Raw genomic sequence first — 18,536 nt, forward strand, 5'->3', positions numbered from 1 at the left:
AACACAATCAATATCAGTAAAAACCCTAACTAATTGATAGGTTTACCTTGTTATTTCTGTGAACTTTCATTATCCTCATGAGGAAAACAAATTAGAAAATATCTTAAAGTTATGTGGGTTTTTGGTAGCTGAATGCCACGGCACAAGGCAATGTTCCTTAGGCTCACAGAAGGCAGAAAAAAATGCCTTTGCATGTTGGTACTTATGGGTCCGTTTACATGTAAATAACCACAACATAATCCAAGTTTCTTTGACTTCTTCGTTCTTCTCTTGCTCTCAACAGTAAAACAAGCATGGCCAAACAACTCAATTTCACTAGGCCTTTCAGATCAACTGTAGCACATGTGCTTCATATTGTGCAGATACTTGAACTTTGTTGAGACTGTCATCATGCTGGTAGAATGTTAGTTATCACATCTTAGTTCTGTTGTGTCTCTCCAAACGCTATTTGGGTTTCATGCTTAATTATTGGCTTCAGATGAACAGCAATGGACGCCTTTACCACATTTTTTCCTCAACGACACTCCAGTCTTTTGTCTTTCTCCAACCTTGACAACATCCAGAAAGTTAGAGAAACTGTCACCTCTCAGAAAAAACACACAGCTGTCCAAAACCTCACTCGTGAGGATGGCAGCAGAAAATTCTGCTCTAAAAAGGCGTGGGTAGCTGGAATGTGAGGCCTCCGTGGGGGAGGACCAGTCCAGAGAAGATTATGGTTGAGAATTGGGTCTTGATTCTGGGTCAATTTAGCTAGCAGTCAAGGCCTAGTGGCCAGCCAACTTCTCACACCCACACAGCAGACACACAGTAAATCAAAGTGTCAGAGTATGCTGCCTCTTTTCAAGGCTCAATGTCACATTCTGAGAGGAAAGAAAATTACGTTGGCCAATGGAAGAAAGACAAGCAATCCATTCATTCGTTTGGAAATTGCATCAATTCTTAATACAATTTAATTCATTTGACTGCCTGTCTGTGCCCTTTGATTAAAAGCTTTGATATTCCACAGATGACAAGTCCCTCGTGATCGAAGCATGTGTTCGTTTTCAGTTTAGTCTTTCTCTAACAAAAGTCAGTGTGTTGTTGCTCCACGGGAAAGGCACCGACTTTACAGCAACTTTGTGTGACATTATAATTATGACAGGGAGTAAGGCAATTACTCCGAAAGTTGTTAAAATAATTTATATCCTCTGGAAACTCCTCTGATCCATGAATCACACTAAACTGGTTGGATGAAGAAAAACATGAATCCTCAAAGCAAAGGAGAGCTGGGACTGCAACAGACTTAACACCCTCACTGGCAATGAGCGTTGGGCCCCGTTCAAAATATGCAACACACTACTAAGGTAACGCTGATATCTCTTGTGGAGTTTGGAAGTCAACCGTCTCAGTCCACACATCAACAGATCAAAGTTCCTTTGTTTTTGGCTGAGCTGCAATCATGGCAAATCAAACAAAGAGGTTTCGGAGGACCAATCACAGCTGGGTGCAATTCAAGGGAGGAAATCAGATCATGGAAAAGACAGTAGACCCAAACCTATTCAATACTGTACTTTTTATATAATTAGTGGACTTTGGTCCTTACCTCTACAGTTATCAGGTCTTGGCACACAAAAGGTTTCTGTTGAGAAGGGTGTGCTGAAAATATTGTAGATCAAACATCTTCAGAGCCAGACTTCTCCCTCTCCTGTGGTATTCAGGGTTGAGCGCACTGCTGGAAAACACAAACACATAATGACACTGACTTGAGGCCTGAGGGATTGGGTAGTCAGGACAAGACGGCAACCAACCAGAGCAGCCGTAGGACTTATATGGCAGCCTTTACCTCCATAAAGTGATTTTGTCCATTGTTTTCAACAGTGTCACCTTTGTGACAGATAGCGTTAAAGACAACAGGCCTGAAGTCGATAATGACTCCATTATCCCTCGCAGGTTAACATTTATCATAGGTCCTGCCCTGGAGGCAGAACTGAGCAGTTGAATGGCATAACTAATTGACTATTTCTTTTTTTTTTTTATCATGAAAACAAACATTTGCTTTTTGGTCTTAATTTAAGGTTTGGCATTAGGGTTAGCAGTGTGGTTAGGGTTATGACTGTAGCTGTGCCCGCTAGTGACCACTCTGAAGAGCTTATTGAGTCATCTCAATAAATGTCAAGCTGCTTTTCCCTTATCACTGACAATGTAAACGTGGCGAAAAAAAGAACATTTAACACTTCATGATTCAATTGAAATACTCTGAATGATGAGGATAACTGATGGGAGTGCATCATCTTTATCAACGGAAGTCTAATTATTTTGTTTGGGTGGAAGCAAGAACATCTTTAGTAATACAGCGTGCTTATTCGTCTCCTTCCACTGCCACCTATACCACCAAAACCATAAAGACCAAAATAACTTTCAAATGTGCAGGCTGAATGTCTTTGATACTATTAAAACGTTTGCCACTACAACCATATTTGCATCAATCCCAATGTGTTGCATATGTCAACAAAATTCTGCCGACCTTTAGCACCAAAACCTTAAAAGCTACCGACACCAAAACAACTTTCAAATGCCCAGCAATAAGCAGGACACAGCGTTTTGAAACGGTCCGATAGCATACCCCTATAAAGAACAAAAATGCCTCTCTGGCAAACGTAGAATAAGGAATCATGTCAGCTCTGGTGTGGCATTTCTATCTGCAACACTTGGCTACTGAACACAGCACTGGTCAGGTTAATAAAAAATCATGTTTACACTACAACCATATTTGCATAAATGCCAATGCATTTCAATGGCCATAGGTTAACATGGCAAAACTTTGGACCGTAACCAGCCTTCAACTGTTTACACTAGAAACGCCATACAAACTTGAAAACGTGCAGACCTGTCTGGAATAGGTTTGTGTACAGCTTTTTTTTAATACAATGATTATTTATTCAACTATAACCATGTTAAGATTAGCATAAATGTTCAATAGGCTACAAAGGGAAGTATTTGAATACCAACTTGTACTAGTGTTTGCCAAATTTCATGACTATCACAGCACTATCTGTAGTCTGAGTGAATCTATGCAGAGGTCATTTGGATGACTAAATCAAAACAATGTGTGCTTCATTTGATCAGAAACGATGTGTCATAGAAGACTTAAACAATGGATAGATATTCTTTAATTCCATAAGAGATTTCTTCCCCGTTTTAACCAATCAGCATCCAGGATTAGACCCACCCGTTGTACAATGTTTCATTTGACCTATCTACCGGGTGCAGAGATCCCTGCAGCTACCTCAGGATTATGATGGTGTTTTTGTTGGTTGGTTGGACACAAAGTTGAGAAATGGTTGAAGTATCTGTGTTGTGAAATTTAACCACAGGTGCCACACCTCCCAAGTCAACAAACCAGAAACTCTCAAAACACTGCCAGAAAGACTGACAAATCAAATGTCTCACACTGAGGCTGAGATTCATTCCGATTCATGTTATATTTAAGTCATTTAGCAGACGCTCTTATCCAGAGTGAATTAAAGAGTCAGTATGCATCAGTTCAGCTAGTGCCGAACTCAGCTAGGCTAGTGCCGAACTCAGGTAGGCTAGTGCCGAACTCAGGTAGGCTGACACCCATTGGGGTGTCAGGACAGAGAATAGCTTTGACTGGGATGTGGGAGGCCAAGAGGTGTTAGATCCACCTTATAGCGCACCACTGACATTTAAAGGAAATTTCTGAATGAGCCGACATGTGCATACCCTAGCCGAAAAGGGGAGATCGGATTGAATCCTGGCCTGAATCTTGTTCATTGTAATGTGGGAAATGTACGGCCCCAAAATCTATAGTCTGCTGATATAGGCTCATGGCACAACACAAGTTATGATTGTGTGATGATAGAGGACACATGATATACACTGTGTACAAAACATTAAAAACACCTGCTCTCTCCAAGACAGACTGACCAGGTGAAAGTTATGATCCCTAATTGACATCACTTGTTAAATCCACTACAATCACTGTAGATCGGGGTAGGCAACCCTGGTCCTGGAGAGCCACTGGCACTTCATGTTTTTGATTTAACCGACCTGGAAGATCAGGTGTGTTGAATTTAGGCAATCACTGAACTGATCAATTAGCTCAGTTGGCCAGGTGTGGAGTAGATGAAGGGGAGGAGACAGGTTAAAGAAGGGTTTTGAAGCCTTGAGACATGGATTGTATACGCATGCCATGCAGAGGGTGAAAAGGCAAGACAAAAGATTGAAGTGCCTTTAAAAACGGGGTATGGTAGTAGGTGCCAGGCGCACGTGGGTTTGTGTCAAGAACTGCAACACTGCTGGGTTTTTTCCATGCTCAACAGTTTGCTGTGTGTATCAGGAATGATCCACCACCCAAAGGACATCCCGCCAACTTGACAACTGTGGGAAGCATTGGATTCAACATGGGCCAGTATCCCTGTGGAACACTTGACACCATGCCATGATGAATTCACACTGTTCTGGGTGCAAATGGGTGCAACTCAATATTAGGAAGATGTTCAGGTGACCTTTTCTGAATGAGCTTAGAATACTTAACCACTTGTTACTAACCCCCCTCCCAGTTTTTAATATGATATCTGAGTGACTAACAAAATCATGGTAATTCAACCATGATAACTACAAGTTTAGATATCTGGCCGCTAGACTAACTTACCAATCTAAAAAATAAAAAAGCTGAGTAAATATCAGTGACTAACATAAGAGAAAGTGATGCACAACCAAATTTCAAAATTGCCCCTTGTGTGTTCTTCCTCGCAACAGTAAGTTGAGACCCCGACTGAGTTCCTTCTGAGGGCGGTCTGCAGGCAGCCAGTTGCCCATCCCTGAACTAGAGTGATGAAACTCACACAGTTCATACTAGAGATCGACTGATTTAATTAGGGCCGATTTCAAGTTGTCATAACAATCGGTAATCGGCATTTTTGGATGCCGATTACATTGCAATCCACGAGGAGACTGCTTGGCAGGCTGACTACCTGTTACGTGAGTGCAGAAAGGAGCCAAGGTAAGTTGCTAGCTAGCATTAAACTTATAAAAAACAATCACTAGTTAACTACACATGGTTGATGATATTACTAGTTTAACTGGCTTGTCCTGTGTGGTGCCTGTTAATTTATCATTGAATCACCGCCTACTTCGCCAAACAGTTGATGATTTAACAAAAGTGCATTCGTGAAAAAAGTCACAATCGTCACCAATGTACCTAAACATAAACATCAATGCCTTTCTTAAAATCAAGACAAGTATATTTTTTTAAACCTACATATTTAGTTAAAAGAAATTAATGTTAGCAGGCAATATTAACTAGGGAAATTGTGTCACTTCTCTTGCGTTCCAGTGCAAGCAGTCAGGGTATATGCAGCAGTTTGGGCCGCCTGGCTCGTTGCGAACTGTATGAAGACCATTTCTTCCTAACAAAGACCATAATTACTTTGCCAAAACTTGACATAATTATGACATAACATTAAAGGCTGTGCAATGTAACAGCAATATTTAGACTTAGGGTTGCCACCCGTTCGATGAAATACGCTTCCATATTTCACTGAAATAAGTTTTGTTTTTTTAAATGATAGGTCATTAATATGGTCAAATCCGGAAACTAAGGCTCGTATTTCTGTGTGTTTTACTATATAATTAAGTCTATGATTTGATAGAGCAGTCTGAGCGGTGGTAGGCAGCTGCAGGTTCATAAGCATTCATTCAAACAGCACTTTCCTGCATTTGCCAGCAGCTCTTCGCAATGCTTGAAGCACAGCGCTGTTTATGACTTAAAGCCTATCAACTCCCGAGATTAGGCTGGCAATACTATAGTGCCTATAAGAACATTCAAGAGTCCAAGGTATATGAAATACAAATGGTATAGAGAAATAGTCCTATAATTCCTATAAGCTAAAACTTCTTAACTGGGAATATTGAAGACTCATGTTAAAAGGAACCACCAGCTTTCATATGTTCTCATGTTCTGCGCAAGGAACTTAAACTTTTACTTTTTTACATGGCACATATTGCACTTTTACTTCAACACTGTTTTGTTTTTTTACCAAATTGAACATGTTTCATTATTTATTTGAGACTAAATTTATTTTATTACCTACAGATATTGTTCACATGAACACCAGATGTTCAACTTCACTATTCCAAATGTGGTACTACTTTGCTAATGGGGGTAATTTAAGGGAAAACTAAACCAATCCCTAACATTGGGCTAATTCACTGGGGATTATTTCTCAACTCATCCAAGTGATGACTCACTGGGAATGTAATTAACCCAAACTCCCATGGGGTGAGAATTAGAGTGCAGCCAACTGAGCAAAGGCAGAAGGAATCCCCCTCATAGGAGGTCACAAAAGACAGACATGTCACGTGATAACAATGGATTGACATTCTTTCACCCTTGAAGACGTTGAAATGTCAATCTATGCAACGTTAAATGAAAGTGGAAAATACAACTTCCAAAGAAAGGCTGTTGGAAAATGGACAATGTGTATGTAAACTTTAAAAGCAGTGTGTTGGTGTGTTTTTCATTGTACAAAACCATTCAATATAATCCTTTGAGGTCCAAAACATTGAAATCCCAAAGAACTGAACCAAACAGAATTATTTTCATGTGAGAGACCTGGGATCACACGGAATTGATTAGAAGACAAGGCAACCGACGCCAGTGGAAACAGAGACCCTGTGTGGAATAACAGAGAGAGAGGGCTGGTTCAAGAGGGACGCCTACAGATTTGGAGGCTGGAATCCTCAACTGACTAAATGCAGTGGATTTCTCTTTCCGTGCATTCCTCTAACCACCACACCATGGTTTCAACCAACCATTTAACCATACTTGTGCCAATACCCCAAATACATGCCTTTCTGGATAGAGTGCTAGTGATTATAGTGTAGTGAACCTGTTTTTTCAGATTCAGAAAAAGTCAATGTCCTCCGAGGCAATTAATCATGCAGCAGTCATATAACATATCACACATAAAAAATAGCAAAGGATATTTACAAGCAAATAGGCAGGATAAGTGTAGTTTCATAGTGTAAGTGCAATTAGTCTAACATTTTGTTAAGTTGCAGAATTGCATTCGGAATAAGACTAATTGGTCCTGTTTTTTAAATTTAATTTAGGTAGTCTGCGCCCAGAAGGAAGGAGTTGAAATTCAGGGTGGAGTGGATGAGTCAACCGCTATTTTATTCGCCTTATGGAGGGCTCTGCCCAGGTAGCGAGATGACAGTTAACTCACTTGATGAAAATTGTAATGTGACTCAAAGTGAGGATCGCTACACTACCCCCTCCGAACAGGAATACACATTCACATGCTTCGACTACTCAGTCCCATCACATGTCCAGGCTGTGTGTTCCGATGTCCTCACGGATGCCATTCCACTTCTGACACCAATGTAGCGAGCAGGGAAGCGAACCCCGGTCGCTGGTGCCTCAACACCATAAGCATCTCACCAATAGGGTTGATATAGCGAGGATCGCTACAATATGAACAACTGACAGAAAGCGATGTCAGCCATCTTTGAATCGTCACTGAAACTATTTGAAAAGAAATGTAACTTGATTTGTTAATGTTTTTCTTCCCGATTAAACATAAAAAATGTCCAGAAGGAAGAGGAGTGGTCCGAGGACAATCGCATAAAAGCTCAAGGCTAAAAGGTGATACCCTCAGAACATTTTGGAGTAGTCCTACCAAAATAATTACACACCCCCTTCCCCTCAAAACAGTGGCGGTACATAGGATGCACTGTCCTCTGGGTTACCATTCCCCACTTTCATTTTACAATGAATGAGAAGACTAGGTCAATTCAAACATGGATAGCATTGGCAGGGACCTCCTGTCCTGACCAAATTATTCATTTAGTTGAGCCAGCAATTAAATCCGATAATTGGGCATAGGCTACATAACTCATCTGTGTAGATTGAGGTTCGTCAATATAATTATTAAATGAAATGAAGGGACTTTAATAATCGAGATACAACAGCCCGATAAATCTGTAGTCATAGAGTATGAAAATCGATAAAGTTAAACGCAGTAAAGAATTGCTAATAATTTGAAGCTAGTTATGATTAGCAAATTTGGCACGTGCGAGACGATTTCTCTTCATTTAGCTACTCTTCCCAGAAAATTTGCGTAACTTACCAAAAATGTAGACAAATGCAGTGGTAACTCAATGTAAAAAGTCCGTTATCCTCGAAGGCGATTCTATTCAAAGTACATCCCTCACGAAACTGTGAAAGTTGCTGACTGAGATATGGAGCTGAACCCAAAACGCCACCCCAGAAGCAATGACTAGGATGTGCTGCTGTTGTTGGTAGTAGCCCAATTTGCTGCGGCTGAGGAGGACAATAGCCCTGGGTAGTTACGATAAGCAGATTCAATGCACGGTCACTACATTGGAATGTCTGAGGCTACAGTGTTTCACCAGCACATTAGTTACGGACAGTGCCCAATAAAAGTTTTTGTTTTGCTTTGCTCAGTCGAGTTGTGGCGACAAAAGCGTGTCCTTTTCACTCAGGTTCAATTCCATGCTTATTGTCAACAACTTGCATGTTATGATTTGAGTGCTGGTGGAACATGTTGACTATGTAGGTTAAGTGTTGTTTCAGTGTTCCACTAAATGTAACTACACTTCCAATGTAAAATGTGCAGTTGTTAGTACCGCCCCCTAATCACTTCAATTGTCATTCCTATGTCCTGTCCTGGGGTGCGCACTTTCGGCGTTGTGGTTGCAATAGTTTAGCAATTTAAAATAGTCAAACCCATATTGATAAGGCCACACACACACCAAACGGGAGCAAGCATACCCTCAAATACTGTTGAAGAACAGTGGACAACTTTTAGTGGAAATGTGTCATTTATTACAAACCGTGATGCAACGTAGCAAACGTTGAATCGAACTGAACGCACCCGTATGTGTAGAGTGGGGGTATTCATACTTCAGTTTCCCCTGTTTTTTAGCGAAGACGTTTTTCTGAGTTGTGCGGAGTTGTTCTTTTCAGATTCTCATTTTTCTCTTGGATGGCTTTGTCAAGTGTGTATGATTTATATTCCTGTTCGCTGCTCTCCCTGTAGGTTTTTGCCGATGTTCCCCACCCTGTGGCTACAAACCTTTTAATCTAGTGTACCCTGCATGCATAACCCATGTGGACGTCCTGGTCTCCAATCTGTGGTTAATAAGGCTGAGTTCATATGAGTTCATCTCAGCCTATATCACCCTTCAACTGAGACATGGTTTATCCCAGATTACACTGCTACTCCAGTTGCTCTCTTGTTGTGTTCTCATAGTCCTGGAGCATCTGGTTGTGGAGGTGGTTGCACAGGGCTACTACATTTCTCCTAAATTGAGATTTTCTCTTTTCCCCCTCCTACCTGTCCATCTCATTTCAATTCCATATTGTCACTTGTCCACTCAAGCTTAACATTGTTGTCATCTATTGCCCACCATGTGCCCTTGGTGTTCCTCAATGAGCTTGACACCTTGACAAGCACATTTAAAAAAAAAAAAAAAAAACACTTTATTTAACCAGGCAAGTCAGTTAAGAACAAATTCTTATTTTCAATGACAGCCTAGGAACAGTGGGTTAACTGCCTGTTCAGGGGCAGAACAACAGATTTGTACCTTGTCAGCTCAGTGATTTGAACTTGCAACCCTTCAGTTACTAGTCCAACACTCTAACCACTAGGCTACCCGATGGCTCACTACTCACTGTACTGGGTGACTTAAGCCTCATGACCACCTCTTTCTTTACCCTCTTTTGACCTCTTTCCTTTCCCTGTCCGCTTCCACTCACAAGGCAGGCAATACGCTTGACCTCATCTTTACTACACTGTTTGCCTATATCTCACTACAACCCCTGTCCAGGTCACTGATCACTACTTTGTTTATTTTTCTCTCCTCCAACCCTACCCGCTCTCCCCCTACCAAGATGGTGATGCGCTGTCGCAATCTTCTGTCATTACTCTCTCCTCTTCTATCCTATCATCTCTTCCTCCTGCCAAATCTTTCCCTCTCCCGACTCTGCTTCTTCAACCCTACTCTCCTCCCTTGCCGCCACATTGACTCCCACTGCCCCCTTTCCTCCCGGCCCACTCAACCCTCCACTCTTTGGCTGAGTGACTCACTGCATGCTCACAGAACAGGGCTGAAAAATATAGAAAAACTCAACTTCTGGAGGACCTATCATCCTTCCACTCCCTCCTCTCGACCTTCTCTTCAGTATCTCCTGCTAAAGCTGCTTTCTATCGCTCAATTCTATGCCTCTGCCTCCAACCCTGGGAAACTCTTTTCTTGGCTCTGTCATATCCTGTCATTCCTATGTGGATGACGCTCAACTAAATGTCTCATTCCCCCATTCTAATACCCAAGTAGCAACATGCATCGCTGTGTGTGAGACATTCTATTTGTCAGTAAAAGGAGTGTCATCTTTCTGGCAGTGTGTTCAGACCTTCTGGTTTGGTGACTTGTGAGGTGTGTCACCTGTGATTACATTTCACAACATAGGTGGCTCAGTTGGTGCTTGCAACACCAGGGTTATGGGTTTGATTACCCCAGGGGACCAGTATGAAAATGTATGCAGTCCCTACTGTAAGTTGCTCTGGATAATAGTGTTGACTAAAATGTAAATGTAATGTCTTTTTTGAGGAAAAAGGTACTTACTATGACTGATATATGGTTGTCTTGCCATGCACTAACTCTATAAGAGCATCTGCTAAATTACTTAAATGTGAGAGGGGAGGAGGGTACAGTGGTATACGGTGCATTCAGATAGTATTCAGACCCCTTGACTTTTTCCACATTTTGTTACGTTACAGCCTTATTCTAAAATTGATTCAATTATTATTTTTCTTCCTCAATCTACACACTCTACCTGCTGCTAGTTTTCAACTGTATTTCTGTTAAACCTGGAACATGTAATAGTTTATTCATGATATATTAATAATAAACAATTATTTTATCTCCTTTATTCTCCTCTGATGGGAACTTGTATGCCATTCAGGAGGAATGTGCAGTGCCATCTCTCCACTCCCAATCAAATTGGAACATGAAATTCTACTGATTTAATTGCAACAAATCTGTGCACTTTAGTTCACCAATAAAACTTGAGTCTTTACAATTTACTTTAAAACTGCAACATGAGTCAGATGCACATTCAAATATTATCATTACACAAAGTACAGGATATTCAGTCAGTTGACTTTAGCTGTGTATGCAAGACTTTATGGGGCTTTCATAATTTATGTCCACCGTTTATTTTGACACAAGAGGGACAGGAAATATCATGACAGATACCTCACCACAGAGATCACTTTGCCATTGTGCACCTTGTTTTGTACCAGTCTTTACATTTAAGTGGTATCTGCACATTTACAGTGGAGGCTTCTCCTCAGAGGAAGGGGAGGATTATCCTCCTCAGTGAATTTCATGTATAGTGAAACAAAGTGATCCTTTTTAGATAAAACAATACTAAATATGTCACTAAATAATTGATTAAAACACACTGTTTTGCAAGGTCTACAGTAGCCTCAGCAGCACTCTGTAGGGTAGCACCATGGTGTAGCCAGAGGACAGCTAGTTTCCGTCCTCCTCTGGGTACATTGACTTCAGTACAAAAACCTAGGAGGCTCATGGTCCCCCCCCCCCCCCCCTTCCATAGACTTCCACAGTAATTATGACAACTTCCAGAAGACATCCTTCAACCTATCAGAAATCTTGCAGCATGAACTGACATGCTGTCCACCCAATCAAAGGATCAGCGAATGAATCTAGAACTGAAAGCATAAGCTACAGCTAGCTAGCAATGCAGTGCATAAAATGTGGTGAGTAGTTGACTCAAAGAGAAAGACAATAGTTGAACAGTTTTGAATAAATTAATTTCTTCAAAATGAAGAGGCAAGAGAGAGAGAGAGAGAGAGAGCTAGCAATATATATATTTTTCTTCTCACTTTCACTTACTTAGCAAGCAAATACAGCTAGCTGGTTTAGCCTACTCAAACACCTGGCTGAAATAGAGAGGGATGCTATGTTAGCTAGCTGGCTATGGATGTCAAACACTGGAAATCTTGTCTATGGAGATTACATGGCTGTGTGCTCGATTTGGCATAGGTCCTCAGATCCTCAAAAGGTTTTTCAGCTGCACCATCGAGAGCATCCTGACGGGTTGCATCACTGCCAGGTATGGCAACTGCTCGGCCTCCGCAAGGCACTACAGAGGGTAGTGCGTACAGCCCAGTACATCACCAGGGCCAAGCTTCCTGCCAGGACCTCTATACCAGGCGGTGTCAGAGGAAGGCCTAAAAAATTGTCAAAGTCTCCAGCCACCCTAGTCATAGATTGTTCTCTCTGCTAACGCACGGCAAGCGGTATTAGAGCTCCAAGAGGCTCCTAAACAGCTTCTACCCCAACCCATAAAACTCCTGAACAGCTAATCAAATGGCTACCCAGACTATTTGCATTGCCCCCCCCCCCCCTCTTCTACACTGCTGCTACTCCCTGTTACTATCTATGCATAGTCACTTTAATTACTCTACCTACATGTACATATTACCGGTGACCCCGCACATTGACTCTGTACTGGCACCCACTGTATATAGCCCAGCTATTGTTATTTACTGCTGCGCTTGAATGATTTCTTATTGCTATCTCATACATTTCTTTATAGTCATTTCTTAAAACAGCTTTGTTGGTTAAGGGCTTGTAAAGTAAGCATTTCACTGTAAGGTCTCACCTGTTGTATTCAAATGTGACAAATACAATTTGATATGAGTCCAATGACGGCGAGCTTTACACCACTCCAGCCGACGCTTGGCATTGCGCATCACGATCTTAGGCTTGTGTGCGGCTGCTTGGCCATGGAAACCCATTTCATGAAGCTGCTGATGAACAGTAATTGTACTGACGTTGCATCCAGGGGCAGTTAGGAACTCTATAGTGAGAGTTGCAACCAAGGACTGATGATTTCTATGCGCTACGCACTTCAGCACTTTGCAGTCCCGTTCTGTGAGCTTGTGTGGCTTACCACTTCGTAGCTGAGCCATTGTTGCTCCTAGATGCTTCCACTTCACAATAACAGTACTTCCAGTTGACCGGGGCAGCTCTAGCAGGGCAGAAATTTGATGAACTGACTTGTTGGCATCCTATGACAGTGCCACGTTGAAAGTCACTGAGCTCTTCAGTAAGGCCATTCTACAGCCAATGTTTGTCTATTGAAATCGCATGGCTGTGTACTCTATATTTTTTTATACTCCTGTCAGCAAAAGGTGTGGCTGACATAGTCGTATCCACTCATTTTAACGGGTGTCCACATACTTGTGTATATATAGTGTACATCATTGTTCCATCCTCTGTCTGAACACATTGGATGATTTTGAAGTTTGTTCTGCCCTCTGCTGGCTACAAATGTTATACATGGGTTACACAGAAAATAATATACACTGAGTATACCAAACATGAATTACACCTTCCTAATATGGAGTTGCACTATTAGGGCAGGTGTTCATAATGTTTTGTATATTCCGTGTATATCCGGTGTGTATATATATATATATATATATATATATATATATATATATATCATGTTATGAAGCCATCTGTCCCATGTACAGAACGAAACAAAACAACAGTACACAAGCTTTGTTATTCAATGAAGGGTTAAGAGAAAATCAAGGAAAAATCTTGGCAAAGTCTAAAACCTAAACACAGGTTTACATGGCAATGGTTCCCCTTAGAGGTAAAAGGCTCTGACTCAGTGTTTTGAGAAAAGCTATAGTGTTCATAATGGATGAATTTGTCTAGCCAGGCTGGAACAAAATCATTGGGTCAGATCTTGTGGTGGATCACAGCAGGGATTGCAGACATGTGACTGTATGAATACATGGAAAACATCAAACTTCCTTAGTTTGAGATATCAAGACAAATATGGGAAATGTATATGCAATTTATTTTAAAATAAAAAATATGACAAATACACAACATTTAGAATAATCCTTATTTCTAATATAAAATCTGAAATAGTCATATAAATACTGTAATATAATAATTACATAGATGAGAAAGGATTTAGTAAGGCATGAAGGTAATAACTCAAATATTTGATGCTCTTCTTTTTGCGAGTGCATCCAACATTACAGTTTCATCAATCAAATCTGTATCAGTTAAATAAAATCAAATGTGAACTAGACAAAGGTTCAGATATACTGTGTCCACCTTAATTGAACACAACATATTGTAAAATAAGTCACTTGGAAGTTCTAGAAACAATGTATGATGTCATATAAACAGGCTCTGAATTAAATGTAAGAACGAAATGGTTCATTTAAATAGTTCATACTTTCGTTATGACCAACTTATGTAAACCTACCTGAAAATGATTGAACACGGAAAAGTTAAGAATCATTTTCACAACATCAATATATTTCATAAACAAGAACAAATTCAAGTCAAAAACTTCCAATCAGTCAGAGAAAGTGCTTTTGATAAAGCATAAATATCTATTTATTTCTATTGATACATTAAGAAATACTATAAAACAGCATAGAAACCCTGAGAGAACTAGGAGTATACAACTTATATAAAGCATCATAACTGATACTGCATGTAACAAAAATGTGCAAACTCAAGTGCTTAGTTCTAAATTACTAGTAAACGTTTTAAATGGAAGGCAACGAGTTGTTTTCTGTGGTATACTGTCATAAAGCTATTTGTACTGTAAATATCACGTTTCCATCAAATTCTATTATTTAACTAGGCAGGAGAAACGTAAGTTATGCATAAAGTCGTCTGATTATGCTGCTTACCCGTTGGGTCAACAGAATATTATTGCTATCCAGCAATCTCAGTGACACATTGCACAAAGCAATCTTTTAAACATATTTGCGGGGGAAAAAGAAAACAAATCACCCTGTCACATTCGAAATGTCCACAACAAACCGATTCTGACCAGCAGTATATTAAAATAAAGGATATCAGCCCATTTAAAATACAATAAGATGTTGCTGATAAAAACATGAATTTTATATATATATATATATATAACCTTTATTTAACTAGGCAAGTCAGTTAAGAACAAATTCTTATTTTATTTAATGACCGCCTATACTGTACTGACGTGGTACTGATAAACTCAGTACAGACAAAAAAATGTTTTCTATATAGTGCCACTACCAGTGTTATTTGGCTTGTAACCACAGTGGAACCATTTTTGGTGCTAAATAGAACCATTTTTTAAGGTTATACAAAGATCCAATAAAAAAAGGTTACAACCTTTTATAGTGCTATATAGAACACCCTTCTTATGGGGTTAGCCATATTCTATTGTTAAAATGATGGTGTTATTACTATGTTAATTCACAAGTTGAATCAGATGTGCTAGCTCTGGAACGGCTGGGGTTCTCTGAGGAGAGAATTGAGATTTAGTCAACAGTTCTCAATTGACACAAGGCTTTATGTGAGTCTTCTAACAAGAGACCATTACTGGCCCGAGTCATTTTTAATGACACAACATATTAGATAAACTGGAATGACACTCGCTCACGGCTGCACAAGACCTGTGTGCAAACCACGCCCCAAAAAATGTGAATGAGCTGCCACCGCGACATTTGAATTATCCCTAAAAGATGAAAGAACCCTTTTCGGAAATGCAAAGAACCATTTAAGTGTTCTTTGAGTCATTATGGTTTGACATATCACCCTTACCAAAGTACCTTTGAGAAACCCTATTTTCGAAGTACAGTATGTAGATGTAAATACTGAAATATGTCCAGTTTTGTGTTCAACCCTTACAGTAACATTTGCTTCTTTGGTTTTCTGTGTTGTTGTTTTTTGGTTTTCACTCATCTGCTGAACACTAACATATTAACTGATAAACTTTAATTTATTCCTTGCAAAAAAGTAATTTATTTGTGTGGTTCTTAGCTCTTTCTTGGGTGTGTGTTGCTGTACCACTTCCTTAGCGCCACACCACAAGTACTGACGACCACACAACATGCCCCACCGAGACTCCACATGGTGGGCTTTCGATTGAAAAAAATGAACTGGAAAATAAAAGCTAGGACCACGTCGACGGTCCTCATCAAGGCCACAGGGCCGGCCTTCTCGATCTGTAGTGCTTTGGTGAGGAACGTTTGGCCAGCGATGCCCAGGATCGCTATCAGCATAAGGATCCACCTGTCTCTCCCACAGAATGGAATGGTCCATTCACCAAGTATAAACAAAGTGATGAAACACTCAATGAAACCAATGACAGCATAGTACCACACGGACAGATAGTAGTGGACACTTTTGCCCATTTTCCTGAGTATTACGAAAGTGCAAGCTGCTCCCATCGCTCCACCAAAGGCTGCAATAGTCCCCTTGAGATGATTGGTGTAGTCTCCCTCTATTTCCTCTATACGAGCACCAAATATGAAGGGAGGCCTGGCTATCATTATGACACCAGCCAGTGTGAACACAGTGAAGACACAGTCCCAGATTGTGCATTTCTCTTTGAGGAAGATCCAGGCTAGCAAGGCAGTGAACACTGGGTTGCTGAACATGATGACTGTTGCATCAGCCAGGGGCATCTGCTGAACTGCATAGAACAATAGGATCATGGCGTTAGAACCCAAGAATCCTCTCATCACCAAATAGATCCGCTTGTCTCTTGGTCCAAGGAAGCCAGTCCTAAAAAAACAGGAAATTGTGAAATATTTGTATGTAAATATCAGGGGTCAAGGGGTCAAGTTGTTCAATACAGATAAATACAGTTTTGTAATAACGTACTTGTGATAGATAAGCATAGGCATAACAAACAGCATCTGGAAGAAGCAGCGAATGGCACTGATTTCTACAGCATGGACTCCATCGATTGTCTTCACCAGAAGAGCTATAACGGAGAAGAACACTGTTGCCAGCAGGCCATAGAACAGGCCCAGTCCTGGACAATGCTTTTTCTCTGAGGACAGAGGGAGGAGGGAGGAGGACACATTAACTGGTTAAAATAGCTTGACTGGAACTGAACATTAACCTACTACTAAGACGTAATTGAATATGTGTTTGTCTGGAATGGCAAAATGGGAGTAGGAAGAGGTACAGTATTCAAATGTGATATTAAAAGCCCTTTTGTTGAAGGGAATCCCTGCTAAGGCTTACAGTTACAGGCAACCCGTTGACAAGTTTTAAAAGCTGCAGGGGGATTACAGGTATTGAATATTACTACATAAACCTGAAAATTGGCCTGTCACACACTGTACCCACTGATTGCTAATGTTTATTCCCAACATAAAAAGAGTGCCATGAACCCATGTCCTCTAACTGGCAGGAGGAACAAATTGAGCAGGAAGAATATGGGGAAATTGTACTGACTAAACCTGTAGGAAACAGTGTGGAAGGATGCAGACGATTATTACTCATCTGAGAACAGATGACACCATTGTTAGAGACTTCTTTGTGAGTTTGATTTACAACCTGTCGGCTAGGTGCTGATTCATCCAATTTTGTAATCATACCAAAATTACAAATAAGGAGCCAATGTTGTAAAAAAAACTAATACATTACTATGTGTTTTCTGTTGTAAAAATTGGGAAAACCATTCAAGAAGTTAAAGCTACATAGAATTGTAACTGGTGGGAAAATGCCTCGTCATCCCCTTTGAAAATGATGAAAACGTTAAACCGGATTACGTTCAATAATTAATAATCAGTCTGATGAAAGTGAGAGGTGACGCGACAACAATGTTGCAATATATTTGCTATTATTAGATCGTTTAAAATGAAAGCGCATTGGCGGCAATATGTATGATTATCAGTAAAGTAATGCCATAGTTAGAGAACAGCGATTACGTCAGTTACATAACTTGCTGCTACGGAGGTCGTCATTGGCTACGCCAATGCTTTTCATTACCCCATCTATCTTAAAGTTCATCACTTCAACTAGATGGAAGCAGATCCAGTCATATAATGGACTATATTAATACACAACTCACACGTGGTTGCGTTAGTAGATCTCTTAAAATAGCGAAATTATATACATCCTCTCTAACTTTACCGTGAAGGCTACCTTTAGCAACTGTGTCTCCTGCGTCCGTTGAGATGGGATCCCCGCCGCCGCCAATTCTACAATATATGAGAGGACAGTATCTTTCCATCGCGCTGCTTTCCATTGTTCTAGTCCTTGCGTCCTTATCATTGCTCCTCTCATCATGATTGTTACTTTGTAAATTGATTCTTTCAGTTGTATGTTCATCGTCGTCGTCATCGCCAACTTTGTGAAATACAACTTTGATGTCCTCTTCTCTACGAGGAACGACCGATAGAACTCGGTCATCTATGCTATTACTGTCCGTCAAATCCCCCATTGTAAGATGCAACAGGTGAACATGCCTTAGAGGTAGCTTTACACCCTTCTCTGCCTGAGAGTGAGTGTCACACCAGTTTAATATGTAACCTTGGTTGCCACTGTATTAACATGCAATGATTACTTTAACCACGGGGGGCAGCTATCCAACAAACAACATACCGGTAGCGAAATTTCCTTCCCGGTAGGCAATCCAGTTGGCCAACCAAAAC

General features: G+C 40.5%; 2 protein-coding genes across 5 annotated transcripts in view; both read right to left on the reverse strand.

Annotated features, from left to right (window-relative positions):
* Positions 1-8,579, reverse strand: part of plce1 (phospholipase C, epsilon 1) — an 80,597-nt gene extending 72,018 nt beyond the window's left edge. For all 4 annotated transcript variants that reach the window (XM_031799013.1, XM_031799012.1, XM_031799015.1 and 1 more), the window contains exons 1-2: positions 8,136-8,579; positions 1,583-1,711 (exon numbers count right to left, since the gene is read on the reverse strand). The gene's annotated coding sequence lies outside the window, so the exon portion shown is untranslated. The remainder of the gene's footprint in view (positions 1-1,582; positions 1,712-8,135) is intronic.
* A 5,331-nt stretch (positions 8,580-13,910) lies between these two features.
* Positions 13,911-18,442, reverse strand: LOC109865363 (solute carrier family 35 member G1). Its single transcript, XM_020453482.2, has 3 exons — positions 18,028-18,442; positions 16,753-16,924; positions 13,911-16,653 (listed from the first exon to the last, which is right to left on the reverse strand). Exons 1-3 carry the CDS (start codon positions 18,323-18,325, stop codon positions 15,903-15,905), a joined length of 1,221 nt encoding a protein of 406 aa, XP_020309071.1. The 5' UTR covers positions 18,326-18,442; the 3' UTR covers positions 13,911-15,902.
* Between the last annotated feature and the right edge of the window lie 94 nt (positions 18,443-18,536).

The sequence above is a fragment of the Oncorhynchus kisutch genome, linkage group LG20, assembly GCF_002021735.2.
Source record: "Oncorhynchus kisutch isolate 150728-3 linkage group LG20, Okis_V2, whole genome shotgun sequence".
Classification (NCBI taxonomy): Eukaryota; Metazoa; Chordata; class Actinopteri; order Salmoniformes; family Salmonidae; genus Oncorhynchus; species Oncorhynchus kisutch.